This window comes from Oncorhynchus gorbuscha, linkage group LG02 (assembly GCF_021184085.1).
Source record: "Oncorhynchus gorbuscha isolate QuinsamMale2020 ecotype Even-year linkage group LG02, OgorEven_v1.0, whole genome shotgun sequence".
Lineage (NCBI taxonomy): Eukaryota > Metazoa > Chordata > Actinopteri > Salmoniformes > Salmonidae > Oncorhynchus > Oncorhynchus gorbuscha.
The window spans coordinates 18820349-18841234 of record NC_060174.1 but is presented as its reverse complement, the minus strand read 5'-3'; the positions used below and the strand labels follow the sequence as shown (position 1 = coordinate 18841234).

Here is a 20886-nt window from a genome sequence, read left to right as displayed (position 1 = left end):
CATGTACAGATAAATAGTTAAGCAGTTAGATTAAACAACTTAAACTAAAAATGTTTTAAAATGAAATGTATGGAAACAGGTGAATTAACACTCAGTTAACACACACAAGCTTAAACCCACATGGTAGCAAAAACTATCAGAAATTGTTACGTTAGAAATGATTTAAACACACTTCGCAGTGGGCTGCTATTTACTTTTTTTTTTAGCTAAAAAAAAAGTCAAAATAATATTCACCCCACCCAGTATTGTAATCAAAACTTAACAGAAAGCATGTAGTCCTTGGCTCAGACAGTGTAGTAATGTGGGCTTAATAGCATCTCAGTGTGCAAGAGCTTGAGAATAAGCTGTACATGTGATGGAAGAGTGCACTGCACATTTGATGGAAGAATTCACTGTGCATGCAGAGGGTTGCAATTCCATCGAATTGGGGATAGTTCAACCAAAATATGCCACAAGACCTAGAATTGCCTTATGTATCCCACAAAAAAAAGGTTCACTGTAATAAGCTAATTTTTTTGATGAATTTAAGCTAAATTCCCTAAATTCCCAGGCTTACTGTAACTTCCCATGGAAATTTACCAGAAAGTTTCCGACTCTTTGCAACCCAAGGTACACCTAATAAGGCCCTGTTGGGATGGGGAACAGGTGCAACAAGACACTTTATCATAGGTAAAGGGGTAGTCATTTCCAATGGTGCTGAAAATATCAGTTTATGACAAGGCAGTGCTCTTATAAGTCCACCGCTGGCTCTGGTCATGATATTTTCTTTTGTGGGTCATTATCAATAAAGGCCCAGTGCAGACAACTCATTTTGTATGCTGATGAAGCTAACACTGTAAAAGTATAAAACATTTCATAAGTAATTTCCTGATAATTGCTGGTTGAAAATACAATATACACAAGGCCATCTAAAAGCAGCAGGTTTGCATGGGAGGGATTTTCAGCTTGCCTGGGTCATCACCAGGCCGTAAATTAGACCAATAACAAAGAGTTCCAAACAGCTAGTTTTGAGTTTTCCCTCCCCACTCAGACCACTCCCAGACAGTCCTAGGAGAAGTCTGAGACAATTTTGCAAAACACAATTTACAATTTTAATGGAAACTAGTATAGTATGGTACTTAATTGTAACCCAGAAATGTCATATTTGTATAAAACTCAATTGGGCCTTTAAAAGGAGGTGGTTACTATAGCAAGAGTGCAGACCACATTTTAGTTATTTAGCAGACGCTCTTATACAGAGAGCGACATACCTGTAGTCTCACTCTCAGAAACCATTAGATGCTACTATTGTGAACTGTAATAAATTACTTTTAATTTCAATCTTCTGTCACACCCCCCCCCCGTTTTCAATTTAAGTGCCAAAAACTGATAATGGGAATAAAATCCATAAACCACTGAGATGATTTACAAGTGGGAATTCACAGTAACAGAAAAATCATCAGGAACATGAGGGGAATTTCCTTCTCCTCTAAATGAAACAAGCTGAAGTCCCAAGGTGATTCCTTGCATCAGAGGTCCTTCCTAGGGAATGAGTGCAGCTTTTCCAGCAACGTATTCATAATGGGGGAATAATTCTAGGTTGGAGGCATCTTCCATTGTAAGGTCCAATATGCATAGGTAACAGTTTTGTGTTAGCTGCTGCTGGAGTTGGTTCACTTGGCATTGTAGTTGGCAAAGCGCTGGTTCAGGGGGTTCTCTGGCGACTTCATCCACTCCTTTTTCAGTTGCTGCTTGAGCTGCGACAGCCGCATGTTGGGGTTCTCTTTTTTAAGGAGGGGCATGTTCAGTTCCTCGTACGCGGCGAACGCTGCCTTCACCCTGCGCTCGGGGTGGCGGTCGAGCTCTTCAGCCGTGCTGGGAAAGAAACAAAAACGAGGAGAGGGCTGAAACTTGGTTCTCTATGGAACCCCATACTTGTTATGATACCCGTCTTGTCTGTGTTATATAGCCTGGAGTATGAAAAGTAACTTGTTATATGTCTACGTTGTAGGTCACACCAAACCCACTTTATGTTGATAACGTATGGTAAACTGATGGAAAGGCTCCCCTAGTTCTATACAGTAATTTCAATATTGCTTTTGTAGGGGGTAACATTGAGAGGTTATGCCTCTTCAGTATTCTGTACCTGAGCACAGCAATGGCATCCTCTATGGATCTAGCGTCCACTACACCTTCCTCAGGGATGAGGCGATTCACATTCTCCTCCAGGGGTGACTCCAGTTGACTCTTCTCTGTGGACACGAACATAGGAGAGGAGGAACATAAAAATACAACAGAACCCTGAGAGGAAAGGGAGCCTGGGTAATGCTTAAAGGAATAACGGGGAGGTCGTTGCCTTTCTCTTTGGGTTGCTCCTGCGGTTGTAACGCCTGCTCAATACGCAGCGTCTCCTCAATCTGGGCCCGGGTCACTTTGCACGCCGCCACGGCAGCAGCCGCCTCCTTGGCCTTGCCCTTAATCTTTGCAGCCTCCTCATCCAAGAGCCGCTGGTTCTCTTTCTTTCTCTCCAGGGCCTCAAGGCGCTTCTTCTCCTTGTCATCCTGCAGGTTCAGAGGAGACATTTAAAGCCAAAATGATCAGACCCACGTCAACATATAAGGGAATTACTTAGCATATTCGTCTGGTCTGTACATACATCGGCAGATATTGGATTGTGATATAGCCCAATTGAATAGTGCTGCCGACTATTTGACCCAGTGTGGGAATAAGAAACGGAGCATGAAAAATCACCTTCCTCTGTTCTTTCTTCAGGACATGTTTATCGTTCTCCTGCCATAAAGCATCCTCCAGCTCCTTCTTCTTGCGGGAGTCTTCCACAGCTTTGGCCTCTGCCTTGCGGGCCTTGGCAGTCATCGCCTTGGAGTTCTCGCCCTGGAACTTCTTCGGCATTCCTAACACTAGAGGCCTACTCTTCAGCTGACACAAACAAAGTATGATTTAGACATTCTATCATAAACCAAACCAGGTTTAGCTTACTTACGGAGTCACCATCTAATTGAGCCATGGGCCAAAGACAAGAGTAAACCAACCAAAAGCATCTTAAGGCTAAGTTAATCATTAGAACCATATAACCATACAATTCTAACGATGAACTTAGTCTGCAAAGGCCTTAAAGGCTATGTCAGTCTTTTACAATTATCAGGTCACACTGTGTAATGTTACCTAATCAAAATCTTGATATCAACCTGGCCAGATTGTACAATTTGCTTCAGTTCTGTCATCACATTCTGCGATTGGCTTGCAAGTAGTGATGATCAGTTCGAACATTTTTTAAAAAACTACTCTTTATACTGACTAGGATCATTAGATTTTCTGAAATGACTCGTTCATTTTAATCGTTTGTTTGACCTGCTAGTGCTAGCTGCAATGGGTCCTACAGCAGGGCTAACACACGCTCCTCCAGCTCAGCATCTCCAGAGATGTGCTCAAACTACCAACTCTGTCATATGAGTGCAGGGAAATAGATCATGAGTATAAAGAATAATACATGTTGAGAACTCAATTGATCGCATGGTGCAAGAATTAACGCAATTAATGGATTACTGAATGTTATGGACACAGCTCTGTAGAACCAAAACATACCCGGCCTCTGCTCAACAAACTCGAACTTGAGAACAAAGTTATTTTTTGGTGGGGGGGGGGGTGCAGTTCGCAAACGACATGGTGCTCATTACCCTCACGGCAGTCGAGCAATGCATTTCGCAGAGAGTCAATCACAATCTAGTCCGGTTACGGCCACAACTAGACAGTTTCAAATGTATCAAGAAATAATCTTATTTGTATGCCTAGCAATCAACAAATGTACATTGTCTTAAAGCACACGTTTGCAAGTCTCAGTCACAAATGACAGCTCCAATATGACCCTTATGGTGAAAGAGAGGCTTGTAGAATCATGACTTGAATGTCCAGTTCATCGTTCACCAGTCCTGCGTGTTCTGGGCAGTACTTAAATGAACAAAATTAGTAGAAAGATCAGTTATTTTGACTGAACAAGTTTAAAAGATCTGAGTCAGTACTACTTGCGATGCTACGTAAGTCGACGTAGGCTACGTCAACTGCAGCGGTGTATTTGATCTGCGCATGTGACAGCAGCGCAAGCCTCACTCTGCTCATGGGGTCTCTCTCTTTGTCAACAAAGACTGGTATGCGATCCCAAATATTAAGTCTCAAGGTTCTGCTTGCCTGAGTTAGAATACATTTCAATACACTGAACCATTCGTGAGAGCACCAGCAGTTTGATGACTGTGATCACGCTCTCCATAGCCGATGTGAGTAACACCTTTAAACAGGTTCCCATTCACAAGGACCAGACAGATTACCAGGACGAGTACTCGGTGTCTTCACTGACATTTTCAGCCTCTCCATGACACAGTCTGTAATACCTACATGTTTCAAGCAGACCACCATATTCCCTGTGCCAAAGAACAACAAAGTAACTATTCTAAACAACTACCACGCCGTAACACTCCCATCTGTAGCCATGAAATGCTTTAAAGACTGGTCATGGCTCACATCAACACCATCATCCCAGACACCCTGGACTCACTCCAATTCCATACCACCCTAACAGATGACATTCTCTCTATTGCACTCCAAACTGCCCTTTCCCATCTGGACAAAAGGAACACCTATGTGAGAATGCTGTTCATAGACTACATCTCAACGTTCAACACCATAATGCCTCCAATCTAAGCTCCCTGGGAATGAATGAACATCTCTCTCAACTGATACCTGGACTTCCTGATGGGCCAGGTAGTGAGGGTTGGCATTTAATCGTGGACTACAAGAAATGGAGAGACGAATATGCCCTCATTCACATCGACGGGGCTGTAATGGAGCGGATCGAGAGCTTCAAGTTCCTCAGTGTCCACATCGCTAAGGACTTATCACAGTCCAAACACACCAAAAAAGTCGTGAAGAGGTCATGGCAATGCCTCTTCCCCCTCAGGAGGCTGATAAGATTTGGCATGGTCCCTTATATCCTCAAAAAGTTATACAGCTGCACCATTGAGAGCATCTTGACTGGCTGAGGTACCGCTTGGTATGGCAACTGCTCGGCATCCGACTGGAAGGCGCTACAGAGGGTAGTGCATACAGCCCAATACATCACTGGGGTCGAACTCCCTGCCACCCAGGACCTTTATACCAGGCGGTGTCAGAGGAAGGCCCTAAAAATTGTGAAAGACTCCAGCCACCAAAGTCATAGACTTCTCTCTGCTGCCGCACGGCAAACCGTACCGGAGCGCTAAGTCTGGGACCAAAAGGCTCCTGAACAGGTTCTACACCCAAGCTATAAGACTGCTAAATAGTTAGTCCGAGTAGCTATTGGGTTATCTGCATCGGCTCTTTTTGCACCAACTCTTTTTAACTATGCACACACACTGGACGCTACCCAAACACATACACACAATCGCCACACACTGCTGCTACCGTCTTATCTATCCTGTTGCCTAGTCACTTTATCCCTACCTATATGTACATATCTTCCTCAATTTCCTTGTTCCCCTGCAAGTCGACTCAGCACTAGTACCCCATGTATATAGCCAAGCTATCATTGAGTATTTATTCCTTGTGTTACAATTGTTTGGGAGGGAGTATAGTGCATTGTTGGGAAGGGCCTGTAAGTAAGCTTTTCACTGTTAGTCTACACCTGTTGTTTATGAAGCGTGTGACAATTCAAATTAAAAAGTGAGTTCGGAAAACCGAAATATGCATCATAGAAATAGTTCTCAGAGTTCTCAGAACTCAGAATCAAATATGATTCCCCGAAATAACATGGTCGCATTGCTCCCCCATCAGGCCAAGTATTTTTGGGTGACTCTGTTGGACAGAAAGAGGAGGAATCAGAACACGCTGCATTCAAATTCAGGTCTTAGTTATTCCATTGTACTGGATCTAATATATATTAGCATTTTACATACATTCATAAGTGTAATAGTTTTTCACAGTATGTCAAAAAAGTATCTTGGCTGCTGTCTCTGTCACTTTCGAACATGCGCAGAGCAGACTGAAAGGGTAGCTCTTGACATGAACCACAGAAGTTCCATGTAAAGCGAGAGTAATCCAAAAGGCACAGACACACCCCTTGACTTTCAATTGGCACCCTTGACCTGTGTATTCTCTCCTGATTGGCTCTGTGGTGCTTAGCCAATGGGAACTCCGTTGCCGGCCCCATCATAAAGTTTTTACACAGTCTGGCAGTCTGACCAAAGTGCCAGAGGTATGAGGAGAGACATCCTCCTTTGTATTTATAGGAACAAATGTCCTAACACTTTGGATCCATTTCTTGGACAGTTATAAAATATATATATATATATTTTTTTCACCTTTATTTAACCAGGTGGGCTAGTTGAGAACAAGTTCTCATTTACAACTGCGACCTGGCCAAGATAAGGCATAGCAGTGTGAACAGACAACACAGTTACACATGGAGTAAACAATAAATAAGTCAATAACACAGTATAAAAAGAAAGAGTCTATATACATTGTGTGCAAAGGGCATGAGGTAGGCGAATAATAACAATTTAGCAGATTAACACTGGAGTGATAAATGATCAGATGGTCATGTGCAGGTAGAGATACTGGTGTGCAAAAGAGCAGAAAAGTAAATAAATAAAAACAGTATGGGGATGAGGTAGGTGGGCTATTTGGGTGGGCTATTTACCGATGGACTATGTACAGCTGCAGCGATCGGTTAGCTGGTCAGATAGCAGATGTTTAAAGTTGGTGAGGGAGATAAGTCTCCAACTTCAGAGACTTTAGCAGTTCGTTCCAGTCACAGGCAGCAGAGAACTGGAAGGAAAGGCGGCCAAATTAGGTGTTGGCTTTAGGGATGATCAGTGAGATACACCTGCTGGAGCGCGTGCTACGGGTGGGTGTTGCCATCGTGACCAGTGAACTGAGATAAGGCGGAGCTTCACTTAGCATGGACTTGAAGACCTGAAGCCAGTGCGTCTGGCGACGAATATCTAGCGAGGGCCAGCCGACTAGAGCATACAGGTCGCAGTGGTGGGTGGTACAAGGTGCTTTAGTAACAAAAGGGATGGCACTGTGATAAACTGCATCCAGTTTGCTGAGTAGAGTATTGGAAGCTATTTTGTAGATGACATCGCCGAAGTCGAGGATCGGTAGGATAGTCAGTTTTACTAGGGTAAGTTCGGCGGCATGAGTGAAGGAGGCTTTGTTGCGAAATAGAAAGCCTATTCTAGATTTGATTTTGGATTGGAGATGTTTGATATGAGTCTGGAAGGAGAGTTTACAGTCTAGCCAGACACCTAGGTACTTATAGATGTCCACATATTCTAGGTCGGAACAATACATCAATGCAACAAAAAAAAAATGAGTAACCTCAACCTTATGGGTCTGTGGGCCAATAAAGTGCCAACTCAATTCAACCACAGACTAGTCTCTCCTGCCCCTATGAACGGGGACAGAGGGCAATAGTTTTTAATCTAAACCAGCCCTTTTTAGTACACTAACCCCTAACTGGGTCTCTTTTCTTGACACATAGTAGCAGTTTACCAGATAAGTCAAGAAGATCAAAAAGTAGATTGTTGTAAGGGTGTATTACATCCTGTGCTGCCACATCGTCATATCCATTCTGGATTCTGAGTGGTAAAATCACAGCTGAAAAATGCCTCCATGTATGTGTATACTGTATGTGGGAATGTCTTATGTCCATCCTACATGTAGTGTTGGTACATGGAATATTCCTCAACTGCATATATCATACATTGCTATTGCAAATAGAAGTATTATGTTCAACAACTGACATTTTCAGATATTATTTTGACAAACAGTTTAAAACCTTTTTGTGCTTACAATTAATTATCGTCAGATTTGGTTGGCGCTGTCATCTGTGACCTTTGTGATATGACTTTATTTAAGCACGTACTAAGCACGTACTGATGAAACTGTCACTTGTAATGTAATTATTTTCTTAAAGTCTACAAACGCTCTACATTTATTCACTCTGATAGGGTTGGATCCTATATGCTACTTTTATTATTGTCCTTTAAATGGTTCAGTGCCTATAATTTAGGCTGAGTGTAGAATGGGGCATAATGGAAATTACCTCTACTAGATTATAGTGATCAGGAAAACAGCGTACAATTGTGGCATGTGTATTCATTTGCCTATAACTAATCAGAATTCCATTAGGTTTACATTTAAAAAAGAGAATACTTCAAAATGAGAAGATTCTGTCATGGAAAAGACAAGTGGGTGGACAGAGTGGAAAGGAGGGGAAATAACTCACAACATACAGCAGGACACCTTCAGATGCTGGGTCTTTGTAATGCAGGTTTAATAGTTATATTTTCAATAATGAATGGTTAGCTGTTATGTGACAATTAGGTCAAAAACTATTTTATTTTTTGTTGTAGATGACCAAGGAAGTTGCACAGAACTTCCCCAACATCCCTTCCCAAATTGATATGGAACCTTCACAAAAACACATGGAGCAACTGCAAAAAGAAATGGCTGAGGATATACTAAAAATATCTGGTTTGTAATGACATTTAATTCAAAGTAAATGTCAATTCTTTATTTTTACGTAGTTGTGTGGGACAGCCATATATGTTCAGTTCATGCCCATGATTTCAGAGTTCAACAAAGCCAACAACTGCTTCATGCAAGACAATTTAAGATATAACCCAATGGATGGCTAATTTGTCATACTGCATTGATATTTGATATTATTTATAATGCGTTATGCTTGGTTTTATTTTGATTGAATGTTTTGCATGTCAACGGTGGTTCCATGTGCTGTGCCTAGGAATGAAGACAAGAGTTCAACAGAATAAAGAACACAAACTAGAAGTACAGTGTTGTTGAAAATGTATGCTGTACCCCATCCACACTGAAGAGGCTCTGAAATGTACATCAACCAGGGATAAAGAGAAAGTTTACACAAACATGTACTTATTTGAAGTGTCTGTTGACATGTTGGAAAAGATTAAAGGTCTACACTTTGTTTAATTTGTCAATATTACATTTTTATTCATTGATTAACTGGCCACCATTACTGTGGTTACATGTTCAGTATATGTATTGACCAGCAAACCCACTGCAGCCTACCTCACTAGCTCACTCTCCATCTCTGCTTTGGACAATTAATAACATGACACTCATACTCTGGCCTTTTTCTTTATGGTTGATATTAACAATATAAAGAGAGTCTGTCTCATTCCTAGTGTGTTAAATATTGTGGATTTATTTATTTTTAAACAGGGAAAATAACTACTTAGAACTACCAATTATTATTAGATAAATATTAAAGGAAAGGGTAAACACTGGACTGAACCCCCCAATTATCAAACTAATATTAATGTACAACAATATAGAAGATACATGACTAGAGGTTATGCAATATGGGTGTATATCCACTGCACGCTTCTTAGGTGTGTAATTGACATGACGAAGGAGCTATTGCAATTAAAAATTCTGAAAAATGTACGTTACACCGCATGATTTTACACTGCACAAACAAGAGTGTGCAATATACACTGCTCAAAAAAATAAAGGGAACACTTAAACACAATGTAACTCCAAGTCAATCGCACTTCTGTGAAATCAAACTGTCCACTTAGGAAGCAACACTGATTGACAATACATTTCACATGCTGTTGTGCAAATGGAATAGACAACAGGTGGAAATTATAGGCAATTAGCAAGACACCCCCAATAAAGGAGTGGTTCTGCAGGTGGTGACCACAGACCACTTCTCAGTTCCTATGCTTTTTGGCTGATGTTTTGGTCACTTTTGAATGCTGGCGGTGCTTTCACTCTAGTGGTAGCATGAGACACAGTCTACAACCCACACAAGGGCTCAGGTAGTGCAGCTCATCCAGGATGGAACATCAATGCGAGCTGTGGCAAGAAGGTTTGCTGTGTCTGTCAGCGTAGTGTACAGAGCATGGAGGCACTACCAGGAGACAGGCCAGTACATCAGGAGACATGGAGGCCGTAGGAGGGCAACAACCCAGCAGCAGGACCGCTACCTCCGCCTTTGTGCAAGGAGGAGCAGGAGGAGCACTGCCAGAGCCCCGCAAAACGACCTCCAGCAGGCCACAAATGTGCATGTGTCTGCTCAAACGGTCAGAAACAGACTCCACGAGGGTGGTATGAGGGCCCGATGTCCACAGGTGGGGGTTGTGCTTACAGCCCAACACCATGCAGGACGTTTGGCATTTGCCAGAAAACACCAAGATTGGCAAATTCTCCACTGGCGCCCTGTGCTCTTCACAGATGAAAGCAGGTTCACACTGAGCACGTGACAGACGTGACAGTCTGGAGACGCCGTGGAGAACGTTCTGCTGCCTGCAACATCCTCCAGCATGTCCTATTTGGCAGTGGGTCAATCATGGTGTGGGGTGGCATTTCTTTGGGGGGGCGTACAGCCCTCCATGTGCTCGCCAGAGGTAGCCTGACTTGCCATTAGGTACCGAGATGAGATCCTCAGACCCCTTGTGAGACCATATGCTGGTGCGGTTGGCCCTGGGTTCCTCCTAATGCAAGACAATGCTAGGCCTCATGTGGCTGGAGTGTGTCAGCAGTTCCTGCAAGAGGAAGGCATTGATGCTATGGACTGGCCCGCCCGTTCCCCAGACCTGAATCAAATTAAGCACATCTGGGACATCATGTCTCGATCCATCCACCAACGCCACATTGCACCACAGACTGTCCAGGAGTTGGCAGATGCTTTAGTCCAGGTCTGGGAGGAGATCCCTCAGGCCACACACACTACTGAGCCTCATTTTCACTTGTTTTAAGGACATTTCATCAAAGTTGGATCAACCTGTAGTGTGGTTTTCCCACTTTAATTTTGAGTGTGACTCCAAATTCAGACCATGGATTGATACATTTGATTTCCATTGATAATTTGTGTGTGATTTTGTTGTCAGCACATTCAAATTTGTAAAGAAAAATTATTTAATAAGAATATTTCATTCATTCAGATCTAGGATGTTTTATTTTAGTGTTCCCTTTATTTTTTTTAGCAGTGTAGAAGGGTAGTCAATGTACATTCTGCACCTTGTTTGAAGTCAGCAGGTCAAATGACCAAGGAGCTATTGAAATTTAAAATTTGGAAAAATTAATGTAAAACGTGAGATTAAAATTGACAAACTAAAGGTGCGCAATGTGTAGGGCCACTGAGTGGACATTCTGAACCTTGCTTGAAGTCAGTAGGTCACATAACCAATGATTTATTGAAATTTTACATTTGGAAAAATTCATGTAAAAACGTGTGAGATGACAATGGACAAACCAACAGGTGTGCAATATAGAAGGGTAGTCAGTGGACATTCTGAACCTTGTTTGAGTCAAGTAGGTCACATGATCAAGGAGCTATTGAAGTTCGAATGTAAAAAAAAAGTTGGTACTTTGCTTATGCTCCCTAACCAATTCTACTCCGAATACAAAATGCTGCTCATATTTCCAAGTGTATTAGCTTTGGAAAGCGATCCAAATGTCCAAATCATGAAAATAAGAACTGTGCAATGTTGTGCGCAATTTTCCAACATCATGACACTTATTTGGAGTCTGTGGGTCCAAAATTGTTCACCCTGCCAGCTCCTATTTGTTCTATTGAGCACCGTGGCACCAACTCGCCTTCCGAACGTTCTATTCCCAGTTTATTGTTCAACGTCACAAGGCCTGCTTCGCTATTGTTGGCAATGATACCTGCTCACGTTGTTTTGTAGTTAAAATTTAAACAAACATTATATCGGAACGCTGAGGTCCTCCCATCGTTTCCTATGGGGAATATATAGGCATGTCTGACCATTTCGCCAAATATCTCGCAATATGTGTATTTTTGTTTTTTTCAAGTCGGACGCCATTTTAATCATGCGAATCGCCTCTTTTTAATTACGTAAGCCTGGGCAGCTAGCTCGGTTGTCATCAAATGCTAGCCCACAAAATAATGTTTACCATGGAAAGCAGAGCTCCCCCCATTGTTTTCCTATGGAGAGACCATTTCGCCAAATATCTCCGTGTATATTTAGATTTTTTTCAAGCCGGTTACCATTTTAAATCGGGAGAATCTCCTCTTTGTAATTATTTAAGTATTGGGCAGCGAGGTCGTTTGTCATCGACCGTTAAACCAGAAATATACGTTTTTATTTTTTCCTTACTATCTCATTACGCTGACATAAGCACTGTTGACACCATCGAGGTGCGGATACTTTCTACACAAGTTGGGGGGTTTCAGTTTCGTCCGACGAACAGATTGTAGTGGTAAAATAAAAAGGAATACATTGTGCCATTTAGGATAAATTTAATTCTAAACATCGCTCCAGTCAAAATAGACTCTGCCAACGTTCGATTCCATTCATTTGCTATGGGCTCGCGCTAGTGTTCCAGTTTAACCAACGTTCTTGGGTGAATTTTAACTCGTCCAGCCTAGAGCTATACGGCAGGCAACGTTAACAATGGTTTTGGGAAACAGCTCGGACATTTAATGATGCACCTTTGAAGGATGAACTTTGCCTTCAGATGCTTTTGGGAAACCGGGCAAACGCATGTTACACACTGGCTAGCTGATATAAGTAACATTACATTAGAAGGTATACATATCAACCATGTAGCCTAACTCTAGCAATCCTGCAAGGTAACGTTAGTAGCAAGCTTACATAGTAGCAAACATTCGACAAACGTTAACTACCTAGTAAGATACTTTAGTCATACGAGTTATGCATTTACCCAACATATTACCAGTAACCACTCATAAAACGTCCTGCAACCTAACTAGTTTCCAGCTTCCATTGCGATGAATGTATAAATGAGCACGTTACTGTTAGCTGGCTAAACAGCCTGTTATGAGCAAGTTATCTAGCAAAGACCAAGATTTCAGTGTCTCCGTGACAATTGAATCTCTTAACAAATGTAAAATTAAAAGTGTGAAAGGAGAAGGGCTGTACCTGAGCGACAGATGTTGTTTCGAAAAAGGCATCTGAGTGTCAGACCATTGAGCTATGAAATAACCCTTTCGTGACGACGCACCGTGATGACGTGCAGAACGAAATGGCTTGATTAAAGAGATAAATGTAGTAATAAACAAATGAGGAATATTGTTTGTGATACTACAATTCCCTCAGCAATATTATTTTGGTCAAATATCTATTGTGATATACAATGTTAACAAATATTGTATCAGTAACAAGGTAAAGGAAGTTTCATTTAAAATGTTACTTCGAATTTATCCTTTGAAACGTGTTTTGGAAAGATTCAAGCTGAATATTGACTATAAATGTGATTTCTGTGGAATGGAGAAGGAGACCATTTTGCATTTGTTTTTTGCCTGTATTTATAGTAGACATTTTTGGATTGACATACAGAATTGTGTTACAAAAAAATAGGATCGGTTGTACTATTTAATAGTTTTGATATAATGATTTATTTCAGAAATTATGACATAAATATGTAGTATATTTAATTGGATTGCTAATAATACTATGTAAATTTCATATTCACAAATGAAAATATGAAAATTCAAAACCTAACTTTTTTCATTTTATAAATGAATTTAAAAAATATGGAACTACATTAACTAAAATGGAAAACAAAAAGGCAATTAAAACTTGTATTATTAATGAATATGATTTGTTTGTTTAGGATTCCTGACAATGTAAATAGTTTGTATGTATGCTTGTATGTGACTAATCCTGTTTTGTTTGTTGATATTTGTTAATAAAACGTTTTTTATTGTTTATTGGATTTACACTTTGTGTCTAATACATTCTAGTTATATTTTTATTATTGTTATGGTTTCCAAGCAAAGGTTTTGAATTTTAAAAAGTAAAAGGACTTGCTTTTTCCACCAGTTTCCTATCAGCTTGTTGATATTATTAGAATAAATCTAAAAAATAAACCCAATTATTTTCAACACGAACAAACAAGCCTTCTCACTACACAAAGAAATAGAACATTTAAACAGGCCAAATTGGAGGAGCAGACGTATCTATTTTCATGACGTCACATGAAGCATTATGGAGCCAGCTGAAGAAGCTCTCGACAACGAAGTTGAGTTGTCTGGAAATGAAGCTAGTCATGCATGCTCCAACGCAGGCACTACACACAGCAAAAGATTAAAAGAGCTGGAAAATTCTGCGTTGCAAACGAGCTTGAATTCTCTACGAATGGAGTCGGAATCAGCCACAGATACCGGTAGTAAGCGAGGCCAAGAGTCCGGGGAGGAGGAATATTCGAACGGCTTGTTGTCCAATGAGTCGGGGGCCTTACCACCACAAACCCCAAGGCCTGAGGCAGTAGAAGAATCCGATTCAAATGTTGAAGAAGAAAGGACCCTTACAGACCACTTAAATAAACGTCTCCTCTCATCATTTCTTGATAAATTGAATCAAAGAGACCTGGCTCTTCCCGGTATTCAACGCCTGGACTGCGCTGTCGCAGACGAGGATTCTAACCGGGCCGCGGAAGAATGGTGATGGAGTTGGGAGATATCTGGCACGAGAAAGGAACGCGGACCTCCAGTAGCTGATGCTATCAATGTGGACAGGCAGCAACATTCATTTCACAAAACTTGGGGTTTATTTCATTCATAATACAAGCCTCGTGTCGTTTAAGATTGAGCGTCTTGGTCTCGGTTTGTCCCAAATGTATTTGTCGTCAATTTAGCTAAAAGCGGGCCAAAGAGGGTGGTGACTGCAAGGAAACAAAGACGTGTAACCTATGTTGAATCCTCAACAACATTCGTCAGCATTATATTTGCTAGGCAATGTTTTGATCTCGGTGATTGAAATAAACTACACATTCTGTTCAGAATTTAAGCATACATGTGTTTTTCCCCATCAATATATAGCCTATGGCCATGGCAACATTACACAGCTAATGCATGCACAATTAGACACATCCTGGTAAATAAATTACATCATTTTGATATAGGTGTTGCAACATTTCATCAGTAGCCCACTCATCCTATAAAAATGACCTACTTTTAATGCAAATGGTTGATATTGAAACATCTGATCTATTGGTAGATAAATAGGTAGCATGTTCAGTTGGATTTATCAGGATATAAAGCTGTCCTACCTCTTATGGTTTTTCAATTAGTAAAATTGTGTAACCATAGGCAAAAAAACAAGGTGTAAGTTTCCCTCAATTAGCCCATTAGGATAAATTATTTCATATCCAAATTGTTGGAATAGAGCAAAAATTCTCATTTTTACTTCACTGTCCAATATATTACAAATACTTGCACATAGTATTCATTACATCAATTCCATGATCTAAAATATTTTGAAACCATTCTTTGTCAATGGCTTATTCTATTAGAAGTTGTGGAAATTGTCGCTTGAGAAGAACATCTTGTGAAATAAGTTACTCTTTCATTTGTATTGTATTTATTAAGTATTCCCATTAGCTGATGCAAAGGCGGCAGCTACTCTTCCCGGGATCCAAACAAATTAAACCAAAAATCAAATAACAGTAGATATTACACCATTACATATCTACAATACAACATGTCTAATACCACAATAAATACATGTGTGTAGTGTGTGTGCTAGCGTTTGTGTGCCTGTGTGTGTGTCTCCTCAGTCTGCATTGTTCCATAAGGTGTACTTATGTTTTCTAAATCTGATTTTACTGCTTGTATGAGTTACTTGATGTTGAATAGAGTTCCATGTAGTCATGGCTCTGTAGTACTGTGCCTTTTCCAAATCAGTTTTGTACTTGGGGACTGTGACGAAACCCCTGGTGGCATGTCTTGTAGAGTATGCATGGGTGTCTGAGCTGTATGCTCGTCATTTGAACAGACAGCTAGGTGCTTTCAACATGCCAATACCTCTCACAGACAAGTAGTGATGCAGTCAATCTCTCTATGTTGAGCCAGGAGAGATTGATATGCATGTCATTGATGTTAGCTCTATGTGTACATTTAAGGGCCAGCTTGTGGCACTTGACCATAGCCTCTCAAGCAAATCGCAGAATGTGACGACAGAATTTAAGCAAACTGTACAATTTGTTCAGGTCGACATCAAGATTTTAATTTGGTAACATCACACAGTGTAACGTGATAATCGTAAAAGACAATCCGTGACGTGCAGTCTGCAAAGTCCTTTTTGCTGGTCATACACTATACAACTTCTAAAATCTTGGCAACTTGGATGTGCTCACATTTCCATACTTCTTTCTCCCAAATCTTTTATTCTGTCCATCCTCAACCCCAGGATGTGGGTGCTCACATTACACAACATTACACAATAATTCCTTAGTTGATCTTGCCCTGCGTTTCTCGGTTGTTGTAGAACAAAATGCAAAGGATAACGGAATGAGGTCTGGATTAATGCAGGGTCTTACCGGTGCTGAAGCCCTGGGCCCAGGCCTGTGGTGGCCCAAGAGGAATTTAAAAATTAATACATTTATAAGATAGCTGTTTTACAAAAAACAAAAAAATATAATAAATGAAATATATACAAATCAAATATATTGGTGACATACATGTTTAGCAGATGTTATTGCGGGTGTAGCGAAATGCTTGTATTTCTAGCTCCGACAGTGCAGTAATATTTAAGTTTCACAACATATACCCAAAATACACGTAAATCTAAGTAAGGAATTAAGATTGTGTGTGTGTGTATATATACTGTATATACATACATACACACACACAGTTGAAGTTGGAAGTTTACATACATCTTATACGCCAAATACATTTAAACTCAGTTTTTCACAATTCATGAGATTTAGTCCTAGTAAAAATTCCCTGTCTTAGGTCAGTTAGGATCACCACTTTATTTTAAGAATGTGAAATGTCAGAATAATAGTAGAGAGAATTATTTATTTCAGCTTTTATTTCTTTCATCACATTCCCAGTGATGGGAGAATGTCAGAAGTTTACATACTAATTGAGTGTTTTGGCTTTGTGATGGCCACTCCAATACCTTGACTTTGTTGTCCTTAAGCCATTTTGCCACAACTTTGGAAGTATGCTTGGGGTCATTTGGAAGATCCATTTGCGACCAAGCTTTAACTTCCTGACTGATGTCTTGAGATGCTGCTTCAATATATCCATATACTTTTCCTTTCTCATGATGCCATCTATTTTGTGAAATGCACTAGTCCCTCCTGCAGCGAAGCACCCTCACAACATGATGCTGCCACCCCCATGTTTGGTGGTGTTCTTTCGGCTTGCAAGCCTCCCCCTTTATCCTCCAAACATAACGATGGTTATTATGACCAAACTGTTCTATTTTTGTTTCATCAGACTAGAGGACATTTCTCCAGAAAGTACGATCTTTGTCCCCATGTGCAGTTGCAAACCGTAGTCTGGCTTTTTTATGGTGATTTTGGAGCAGTGGCTTCTTCCTTGCTGAGCGGCCTTTCAGGTTATGTTGGTATAGGACTTGTTTACTGTGGATATAGATACTTTTGGACCTGTTTCCTCCACCATCTTCACAAGGTCCTTTGCTGTTGTTCTGGGATTGATTTGCACTTTTCGCACCAAAGTACGTCCATCTCTAGGAGACAGAATGAGTCTCCTTCCTGAGTGGTATGATGGCTGCATGGTCCCATGGTGTTTATCCTTGCCTACTATTGTTTGTACAGATGAACGTGGTACCTTCAAGCATTTCAAAATTGCTCCCAAAGATGAACCAGACTTGTGAAGGTCTATAATTGTTTTTCTGAGGTCTTGGCTGATTTCTTCTGATTTTCCCATGATGCCAAGCAAAGTGGCACTGAGTTAGGCCTTGAAGGTAGGCCTTGAAATGCATCCACAGGTACACCTCCAATTGACTCAAATCATGTCAATTAGCCTATCAGAAGCGTCTAAAGCCATGACATCGTTTTCTGGAATTTTCCAAGCTGTTTAAAGGCAGTTAACTTAGTATATGTAAACTTCTGACACAATGGAATTGTGATCATACATTGAAAATAATCTGTCTGTAAACAATTTTTGAAAAAAATACTTGTACAAGGTAGATGTCCTAACCGACTTGCCAAAACTAGTTTGTTAACAAGAGATTTGTGGAGTGGTTGAAAAACAAGTTTTAATGACTCCAACATAGGTATGTAAACTTCTGACTTCAACTGTATGTATGTATGTATGTATGTATGTATGTATGTATGTATGTATGTATGTATGTATGTATGTATGTATGTATGTATGTATGTATGTATGTATGTATGTATGTATGTATGTATGTATGTATGTATGTATGTATGTATGTATGTATGTATGTATGTATGTATGTATGTATGTATGTATCACAGACGTCAGAGCGGCATTGGACAGTGGCATAGTATAGAATTCAGTATATACACATGTGAGATGGATGATGCACTATTTACAGACAATTAAAGTGACTAAGATAGCGTAGAACAATATTGAGCACAGTTTATACGAGATGAGATGAGTAATGCAAGATACGGAGACATTAAATTGGCTAGTGTTTAATTTCCTTAAAGTGGCAAGTGATTCCTAATCTATGTCTATAGGTAGCAGCCTCTGATGTGCTGGAGATGGCTGTTTAACAGTCAGTGGTGTAGTATAGAATACAATACAGTATATACATATGAAATTATTGTTGCAATATTTTAACATAATTTAAAAGTGACTAAGATACTGTAGAATAGTGTGGAGTGCAGTTTATATATATACGATGAGTAATGCTAAATACGGAAACATTCAAGTGGCTAGTGATCCATTTCTAAAAATGGCCAGTGATTCCTAATCTATGTCTACAGGTAGTCGCCTCTGATGTGCTAGTGTTGGATGATGGCCTTGAGATAGAAGCAGTTTTTCAGTCTCTCAGTCCCAGCTTTGATGCACCTGTACTGGCCTCACCTTCCTTATGATAGCGGGGTGAACAGGCAGTGGCTCGGGTGGTTGATGTCCTTGATGATCTTTTTGGCCTTCCTATGGCATCGGGTGCTGTAGGTGTCCAGGAGAGTGGCAAGTTTACCCCCGGTGATGCGTTGGGCAGACCGCATCATCCTCTGGAGAGCTTTGCGATTGTGGGCGGTGCATTTGCTGTACCAACAGGATGCTCTCAATTGTGCATCTGTAAAAGTTTGTGCAGGTTTTAGGTGTTACGCTAAATTTCTTTAGCCTCCTGAGGTTGAAGAGGCGCTGTTGCACCTTCTTCACCACACTGTCTGTGTGGGTGGACCATTATAGTTTGTCAGTGATGTGTACATCGAGGAACTTGAAGCTTTCCACCTTCTCCACTGCGGTGTGGATATGGGGGTGCTCCCTCTGCTGTTTCCTGAAGTCCACGATCATTTCCTTAGTTTTGTTGATGTTGAGTGAGAGGTTATTTTCCTGTCACCACACTCCCAGATATACTGTATATATTATATGTACAGTATATATTATATTGTTTATTTTTACTGCAATCGCCAACCACAGGAGGACTCAAGGTTGGTCCTTGTCACGTAGAGTAGGCCAGAAGGCTAACTGAAAAACCTAACCTCTATCAAATAAAAAGATGGCGGAGCCATCAAGGGTGTTTATTTACGTAGTGAATCTGGGAGTGAAAACAACAGTACTTCCACCAAAAGTATACATTATGGGACAGCTAAACAATGCTGCCCCATCAACAGCTCAATCGAAAATGGTACCCCCCCCTTTGAACTGAAAAAGAGGATCCTTTTGTAGGGGAAGCCCATCCCATTAGAACATACCAAACACTAATTTGTTAAGCAATTACCATCATCAATGCCTACATTTTCCACTCAGCTAAACATCATGCATGATATACATTGCACCTTTGCAATCCATTTCTCATGATACAATATAACACATTTACAAAATCCCATCACTATTGACATGGTGTCTTCCAATATGTCCATTCACATTACCGAGCCAGTCGGGACAGGCACTACAAAGCCACCCTGATTGCCGTAGCTCTGGTCCTTATCCCAGCATACCCGGAAGCTACAGAGACGGAGAGAGAGGAACAGAACCAAACAAACAGCGCGTCCATCCATAGTATTGATAAGTACAATAAACGTTGCTTAACTTAAACATGAACTCTTGTCTGAATATTCTTTAAACCATAACAAACTGTTACTGACCCTAGGTAAGAATAAAGTATGTAATGTATGTACTAAGATAACAAAGTTAACTTGTGTGTCAACCCACATTGCTAACGTTGCTGATAACGGAGCAGGGAGGGGGCGGTGTGTGTGTGTGTGTGTGTGTGTGTGTGTGTGTGTGTGTGTGTGTGTGTGTGTGTGTGTGTGTGTGTGTGTGTGTGTGTGTGTGTGTGTGTGTGTGTGTGTGTGTGTGTGTGTGTGTGTGTGTGTGCAAACGCTGCCCGCAGCCAGTGATGGACTTCTCTGACGGACACAGAACCTGAAGGGCTGGAGCTCCAGATACCACCTGGTCACACAAGAATTTCGGTCCTTCATGGCCTGGATCCAGGTCAGAGCTCTGTGGTCCGTGTGCAGGTCAAATTCCCTCACAAGAAGGTAGTAGTAAGTTGGTGGTTGAAGATATCCCTCTAGTGGTGTGGGGGCTGTGCTTTGGCAAAGTGGGTGGGGTTATATCCTTCCTGTTTGGCCCTAGGACCATGCCCCAGGACGACCTGACATGATGACTCCTTGCTGTCCCCAGTCCACCTGACTGTGCTGCTGCTCCAGTTTCAACTGTTCTGCCTTATTATTATTCGACCATGCTTGTCATTTATGAACATTTGAACATCTTGGCCATGTTCTGTTATAATCTCCACCCGGCACAGCCAGAAGAGGACTGGCCACCCCACATAGCCTGGTTCCTCTCTAGGTTTCTTCCTAGGTTTTGGCCTTTCTAGGGAGTTTTTCCTAGCCACCGTGCTTCTACACCTGCATTGCTTGCTTTTTGGGGTTTTAGGCTGGGTTTCTGTACAGCACTTTGAGATATCAGCTGATGTTCGAAGG

General features: G+C 41.0%; 1 protein-coding gene and 1 long non-coding RNA gene across 2 annotated transcripts; one reads left to right on the top strand and one right to left on the bottom strand.

The window, feature by feature from the left end:
• Positions 1-177: 177 nt before the first annotated feature.
• On the bottom strand, positions 178-13024 carry ccdc124 (coiled-coil domain containing 124). Its single transcript, XM_046303506.1, has 5 exons — positions 12924-13024; positions 2731-2916; positions 2336-2540; positions 2126-2231; positions 178-1854 (listed from the first exon to the last, which is right to left on the bottom strand). The coding sequence occupies exons 2-5, from the start codon at positions 2887-2889 to the stop codon at positions 1653-1655; spliced, it is 672 nt and encodes a 223-aa protein (XP_046159462.1). The 5' UTR covers positions 2890-2916; positions 12924-13024; the 3' UTR covers positions 178-1652.
• LOC123998515 lies at positions 7091-8979 on the top strand. The gene is made up of 3 exons (XR_006832282.1): positions 7091-7150; positions 8385-8505; positions 8777-8979. It is a non-coding gene; the product is annotated as an uncharacterized LOC123998515 (long non-coding RNA).
• Positions 13025-20886: the final 7862 nt, after the last annotated feature.